The sequence below is a fragment of the Pantherophis guttatus genome, chromosome 5, assembly GCF_059756535.1.
Source record: "Pantherophis guttatus breed Tessera chromosome 5, ASM5975653v1, whole genome shotgun sequence".
Taxonomy (NCBI): Eukaryota; Metazoa; Chordata; class Lepidosauria; order Squamata; family Colubridae; genus Pantherophis; species Pantherophis guttatus.
In genome coordinates this window covers 96,608,789-96,616,102 of record NC_142067.1, presented here as the reverse complement: position 1 = coordinate 96,616,102, position 7,314 = coordinate 96,608,789, and the positions used below count along the sequence as shown (strand labels likewise).

Sequence of the window (7,314 nt, the reverse complement as noted above, 5' to 3'; positions counted from 1 at the left end):
TTATTAGCTGCTCAAATCATCAACATGAGATGGGCAACCATATAAATTGAATGCATTCATGCATGCTTGACTGACTGACTGACTGAATAGTCTATCTAGCCCCATGCAAAAAGAAACTTACCAGAAAATGATTACGTCTGTGATGTCAAGCAGCATTTAAGAAACAAAAATAAAAATTTCCAACTCTACTTTCATAGAGCAGTAGCTCTGAGACATACATTGCAAGATTTAGTAAAGCCTCATGTGACAGAATTATAGGCAATTATAGGCAAACCTATCTATCATATAGGTAATATTCTTTGTTAGGCAAAGTGAGTTGATGAAATGAGTTCATGTCACAGCATCTGAGAAATCTTCAGTCCTCATATTCTCACTAAGGCAGATTTTTATTTAAAACATTTGTTGTATGTATCTGGAGTCATGCACATGATTGATACTGGAAATCTTGAGCAACTTTTCTTTTAAGAAGAACCAATAAAATTCAATACCTCAAACTTATTTCACTGCATTGAATTATTTCAATGCACTGAAACAGTGGCTCAACCTTTGCAGTATAATTACTACAAGTCAACCAATAGTGCTATTTAACAATGCAAACAAGAGCAGTTATAGTTCAGTGTAATGGAAAACAAATTACATAATATCCTTAAGCAAGATAATTATATGTATTTTCACAGATCAAGCAACTAGAGCTAGTTCTGTTAACATTAAGACTTTGCAAATCTTTAAAATTAAAATGCTTTAATAATTTCATAAAAGTTCATGAGAATTACCCTATCAGAGTCATTTCATGAAGCAATAAAAATAACAGCTATCCAGTCTGTATATCTTGATACTACAAAGCAGCTATTGGAAGTCAAACTAGATTTATACATATGTAAAATAGATGTTTTGAAACCTCTTCAGCTATGAAACTTGAATGAAGATTTGAGTCAATGCAAAGGTGTTTCCTTAAAAAGAGTTGGCCACTATATATGCCTCATAACATTTCGTTCCGATAAAGTCAAGCCCAACTGTGTTGCACAGTTGTACAACTGTAAAACAAATGCAATGTTTTATTTAATAGCTCAGTCCTGTTATTTTCATAATCATTGCAGACATTTTCTTCTGCGTTTAGGAGTGAACTGTCAGTCAGCTTGATCACAATTTATTGCAACAAGATTTTCAGTATCACAAATCTACTGAAAACAATAATATTCAGATAGTAAGAGACAGATTACAGATAATCTATATTTAAATCTTTTATTTTGCCTAGAGCTTCTAAGAATACAAAAATTTTCCACTTAGAAGTTTCCAACAAGTTATGAAACATTTGGAATGAAAATTGTCATCATAGCATGCAGCGAGGGTGAGGATTCACTTTTTTCTTTGAGTAAAATGTCTTTTGGACCGATAAACATGGTTTTTGCCTCTGGTTTCTGCTGCCCATACTACAACAGGTGCTGTGGGGCATGAGGCCCTGTTGACCTCATCTTCTGACTCAAGTTCCTGGGTATCAGTTTCAAGAACAGCATTAAGTTGAGGCTTCGGGGCTAAAAGTGGTTTTTGTATTCTGGCTCGCTGATCCTGTTGATTCGTTCTTTTCTGCCTTGTAAAACTGGCTGGTTTAGTTCGTGAATGCATTCGCTCCATTGGGAGAAATTCCTCCTGCTGGCGGTGTTTCTTCTGAGGTGACCTTGGTCCAGGCTCTGAATTATGCATCATGAAGACAGACTCGGAATCACTGCTACCATATCCTGAATTCAGAAAGAAATATCTACATAATTATAGAGAAGTTGAAGAGAATGATATGGTAGCCATGTATTCTATTTGCAGAGATCAGTAATTGACAGTAAGCGCCAGTTATTCACTACAGCTCCTGCTGACTCAGCAGTTCGAAAACAATGACTGTTGGTAGCTAGATGAATGCCATTTCAGTGGACACATTATGGGGTCATAAAAGGAGCCCCCAAGTGGGCATTCCCGGGCAACAGTGATGTCACCTGCCATATTTTTAACATGAAAGAGTCTTAAGTGCTTCCGACATGAATATAACAATGACCATTAGAACCAACAATTGGACAAGCTAAACAAAAGATTATTTAGTCACAGATTTGTTTATCATAGTGATATGCACTATATTTCTATTTAAATTATAATTATTATACCTTTGCCTTATACAAAAGGGACATATAGATCTCGCCAGTGGTGGGATTCAAGTAATTTAACAACCGGTTCTCCGCCCTAATTATTTCTTCCAACAACCAGTTTTCCAAACTGCTCAGAAAGTTAACAACCGGTTCTCCCAAAGTGGTGCGAACTGACTGAATTCCACCACTGGCTCTCGCTTTATTTTCCCTTTGTTTTGTGGCGGCATCTCCTTTTCTTTGGTGCCACATAAACCAAATTTTACATTTCTACGTCCTTGCCCATAATTTTAAAGATTCTTTTTAAACACCAATAAATCTTTATTAGAGAATGGACAAAACTAGTGTAATGAAGAAACTAGGGTTCCTTATGGTTATTTATAAAAATAGCAACATTTGGTCTAAATCAGAGGTGGGTTTCAGCAGGTTCTGACCAGTTCTGGAGAACTGGTAGTAGTAATTTTGAGTAGTTCGGAGAACCAGTAGTAAAAATTCTGACTGGCCCCGCCCCTATCTATTCTGTGCTTCCCGAGTCCCAGCTGATTGGAAGGAAATGGGGATTTTGCAGTAACCTTCCCCTGGAGTGAGGTGGGAATGGAGGTTTTACAGTATCTTTCCTCTGCCATGCCCACCAAGCCATGCCTACCAAGCCACGCCCACCAAGCAATTTCACGCTTACCAAGCCACACTCACAGAACCGGTAGTAAAAAAATTTGAAACCCACCACTGGTCAAAATGACATTGGGCAGGGCTAAGATTCTTTAACTACAGGTTCAAGATGAACACTGGATAAAGTGTTGTAATACTTGTGTGCCACTCAGAGTCACTGATAGGTGATCATAGAAATTATTAAAATAAATAAATAATTTCTCTTTTTTGCTAAATCCAACTGTCCAAAGCGTTGGCTATACTGAGTCCAGTGATTCATGTGACTGTTCACCTCTTTTATGTGTATTAATATTTTGGGGCATTGAGCCAACTGCTGGACCATGCAAGATAAAACCTTGTTTTATCTTAATTGCAAGATCTGCAATTAATAAATAGTTTTGTTTGCCAATGAAAAACAGGATGGGTTTGGGGCAGATTTAATTATAAGGTTCAAAGAAGTTTAGCTTTAAAAATAAAAGATTAGTTGATGTAAATCTTTCATTTTCATTATATGTCCAAGAAGAGCTTCTTTTAAAGAACTATACATATTATTTGGCACATTAAATGCTTCAGCTGAATCATCTCTAATAATGTGGCTGGAACTGTCATATCCAAAAGCAAATCTGACATAAAATATTGCACATGTATGCATGCACACATATGTGTATCTGCATGCACATATACACATACACACATACACTTGCCTCCAGAAGTTGTGGGTACTCCAGCACTGAAGGTTTTTAAAAAGAGATTGGACAACCATTTTATGAAATGTTGTAGGGTTTCCTGTTTGAGTAGGCGGTTGGACTAGAAGACCTTCAAGGTACCTTCCAATTCTATTTTTCTAGTATATAATACACATCTTAGCCGATATTTGTCAGTAAATGGGATCCAGAAATGAAAAATTACTTGTTTGTAAATATTTTTTATTGTATGTGTATTTTCTGATATGAAAATCCTGATGTGAAACAAGTATAATAGCCACATCTTTTTTTCATCTACAGCTCATGTTGCTATTTTTTAAATGAATTGCTTTCCTGTGCCTTTAGCAAATATAAAATATTTGAAAAAACATAGCTGCCTATTTATACCTACTTAGTAGTTAAAGATTAAGTGGAAACTAGAACTGGGCTGGTAAAATCTGGACAACCATGTGATAGCAGAAATCTAACTTTTTTGTACCATCTAATAGTTACCTAATTGCAGCCATGTATAAAATAATTTGGAATTCATAGGGTGCAAGCAGAACTGCTTCTTTAAAGCATCTGAGAGCTTTAAAGGCTACCACATTTGCCTAAAAAGTGACATTGCTGCTTTAAGTAATCAAGGGATTAGAGCAATTGTACCTTTAATATGAAACCTTAAAGAAGCTATGTCTATATTCAGACTGCTTCCTTAAACTAAGACATGGTATTCAAATTGGACAATGCTGTCCGAATCTTATTTCGCTGTAAAAGATGTAGAAAAAAAAGTAGTTGTCTGTGATAATGAAGTGAATATCATTTTAAATAATACCAGTGCAAAAAGTGGATATTTCTCTAAACCAGTTTTTCTCAACCAGTGTTTCCACTTGTTTTGCAACTAAAATTTACAAAATTGAAATCGTAAACATCTGGAAAGCACCAGATTGGTAAGCATTTAAATTCTGATGGGCACTATCTCACAGAATCATTGAAAGCAAAACTTTGCCAAGGTTGTATCTATCTGGAACTTGATGGATAAAAGCAAAATTAGTAAGGATTGCCAGTAATTTCATTGTTTCAGTTAAAAAGCCTTACCTGGTAGATCATCCTCATCAATCCTAGTTGTTCTTCTCATTGGTTGAGAATTACCGAAGGGCAGGGATAAATAACGTAGGTTTTTACTGGCAGCCTGTAGACAAAATGAAAAAAGAGGAGATACACATTTGCAGAAATGTGTGTGGATTCCATTTTGAATGATCTGACCTCTAGTTATAGGGGAAAAAGTGAAAATATATTTGAAATTAGTGCAATTAATACTAAAAATATATTTTACTATAACGATAGTATAATTGCAAACTTATCTATCATGATGTGGTATACATAAATTCAAAATACTGGAATAGTCCCAATTCCCAACCTGTCCAGAGGCCCATTGATCATCCTTATGTCTATTGCAGCTAATTAAAAATCTCAAAGTCGGCTCATCCAAATAATGTTCATCCATATTACTTGAAATCTCTGCCTTTCTAAAGTTTTTTTTTTTAATTAAATGCTCACTGGTTGAACATTCCCTACAATGACAATAATATTCTTCTGTTAATTCTTTTTTTTAAAAAAAAGAAAGGAAAATTAGCCACCCTACAGCTGATATGGTGTATCCAATGGCTACATCAATTGCTAATGAGAAGCAGTATACAGAATACCTATTTAGATATACTCGCCTCCATAGCATTTCCTTTGTACAGAACAAGAAAAAGAGTTAAAAATATAAGCTAATACATTTAAGGGATGAGATTAAAAATAAGGAGCCGAGGTGGCGCAGTGGTTAGAGCGCAGTACTGCAGCTACTTCAGCTGATTGCTAGTTCAGCAGATCAGCAGATCAAATCTCACCGGCTCAAAGTTGACTCAGCCTTCCATCCTTCCGAGGTGGGTAAAATGAGGACCCAGATTGTTGGGGGCAATATGCTATTTAGTATACTGTCTTTGGTGTAAGCCGCTCAGAGTCCTTGGAGATTGGACGGCATAGAAATATGACAAATAAATAAATAAATAAATAAGTAAGTAAGTAAGTAAGTAAGTAAGTAAGTAAGTAAGTAAGTAAATAAATAAATAAATAAATAAGGGATTGGGATAAAATTAATAGTTTACAGCAATTTCATTCACTCTCCAAACTTGTAAACCCTTGGAAACCATCCTTGATCTCATTCATATCCATACACCATTCCATACCATTGCCTTGTAGACTTTAGTCTCTCAATCTATGGATTTATTGGATCGCATATTTTGCTATTTCTATGCTTTTATCCAATCATTAGATAGCTTCTCTTGTTGCATAATTTTGGCTGAAGCTTCAGTAATTTCCATACACTGTTGCATAAACCCATAGCTCATTATGTGAGAGATACCTGTCCTCCCCATGGTAAACTGTGACCTTTCCTTGTGGTCTGCCGCATGCTGTATCGATGTCGAACAAGGATTTCTTTGGCTTGCTCTTCACTTGTTTCAGTGGCAAGATTGTATCTGTTGTACGATAGTGTCTGAAATGAGAAATGCATTACTTGATCTTCCTCACCATCCCAAACAATGCCTGTAAAATGACCGCTTTATAATAAAGTGATTTCAGAAAATCACTACACTGAGAGCTTTTGGAACAAATTATTTGTGTGTCTAATCATACTTGGCCAAATAAAGTGTTCTGTTCTGTTCTGTCCTGTTCTGTCCTGTGCTGTCCTGTGCTGTCCTGTGCTGTCCTGTGCTGTCCTCTCCTCTCCTCTCCTCTCCTCTCCTCTCCTCCCCTCCCCTCCCCTCCCCTCCCCTCCCCTCCCCTCCCCTCCCCTCCCCTATCCTATCCTATCCTATTCTAAATATCCTTCTCCAAGGATGATTTCCATTGTAGCCAACTTGGCATGGTGTCTTTACAAGAAAGGATGCTGGTTCTCTGATTTTTGCTTTGGAGGAAATTCCCACATTAGCTAAATCTAAACGTCTACACAAAGTCTAAACGTCCAGGAGATGCAGGACACACTTCAAAGATAGTTTAACTCCAGGGATGATTGCCCATAATGCATAGGCTATAGCATCCACAGAAAAAAATAAAGGAGAGTTGAAATGGATGACAATTTGGAATATGGTAGTTTAAAATCCCAAACAGAAATAAAAATTGGTAGGTGTATATTAAAAATATTGCTTTTTTTTTTTACTTTATTCTGAGTTCATCTTAGTAGTTTTCAGAAATACTTCTTAAATTGATAGCTCACAAATAAAATTTTGCCATCTTCTTGAATGGATGAAGCTTTTGTTTCTATGCAAGAAAGCTAATGACTATTCACTATGCATTACATCCCTGTAGCCAGTGGTGGGATTCAAATAATTTAACAGCTGGTTCTCTGCCCTAATGATTTCTTCCAACAACCAGTTCACCAAACTGCTCAGAAAGTTAACAACTGGTTCTCCCAAAGTGGTGCGAACTGGCTGAATCCCACCACTGCCTGTAGCGATATTGATACCTGCCCTACAGAAATGGAGGTTTACTTCAAGTCAAACAAAATCTCGAAGAAGAAAAGGATTTATTGGCTAATTACATAAAAGGCAGTCAAGAAGAAGCATTAATGCAATTTAAAATTGGAATTTACCAAATATGTATGAAACAAAACTTGAATATTAAAATAAAGTAATAAAAACAAGAACAAAATACTGGCCAGGAAAAGCATTACATAATCAATTTCTACAAAATGTTGAGGGGAAAGTGGATAAGGATAAAACCTTAACTTTAAAGGCTTAAAGCTGGAAAAAGAAACTGACTGCTCAAGAGCAAAGCTATTCAAATGAAGACCAAAATTGAAAAATCATCAAATG

At 36.1% G+C, this 7,314-nt stretch overlaps 1 protein-coding gene across 1 annotated transcript in view; it reads right to left on the bottom strand.

Annotated features, from left to right (window-relative positions):
• Nucleotides 1-1,219: 1,219 nt before the first annotated feature.
• SLC9A4 (solute carrier family 9 member A4) overlaps nucleotides 1,220-7,314 on the bottom strand; it is a 30,804-nt gene continuing 24,709 nt past the window's right edge. The window contains exons 10-12 of the mRNA XM_034420524.3: nucleotides 5,865-5,996; nucleotides 4,553-4,646; nucleotides 1,220-1,736 (exon numbers count right to left, since the gene is read on the bottom strand). Of these exons, the coding sequence (XP_034276415.2) occupies nucleotides 1,357-1,736; nucleotides 4,553-4,646; nucleotides 5,865-5,996 (606 nt within the window). The 3' untranslated portion in view covers nucleotides 1,220-1,356. The remainder of the gene's footprint in view (nucleotides 1,737-4,552; nucleotides 4,647-5,864; nucleotides 5,997-7,314) is intronic.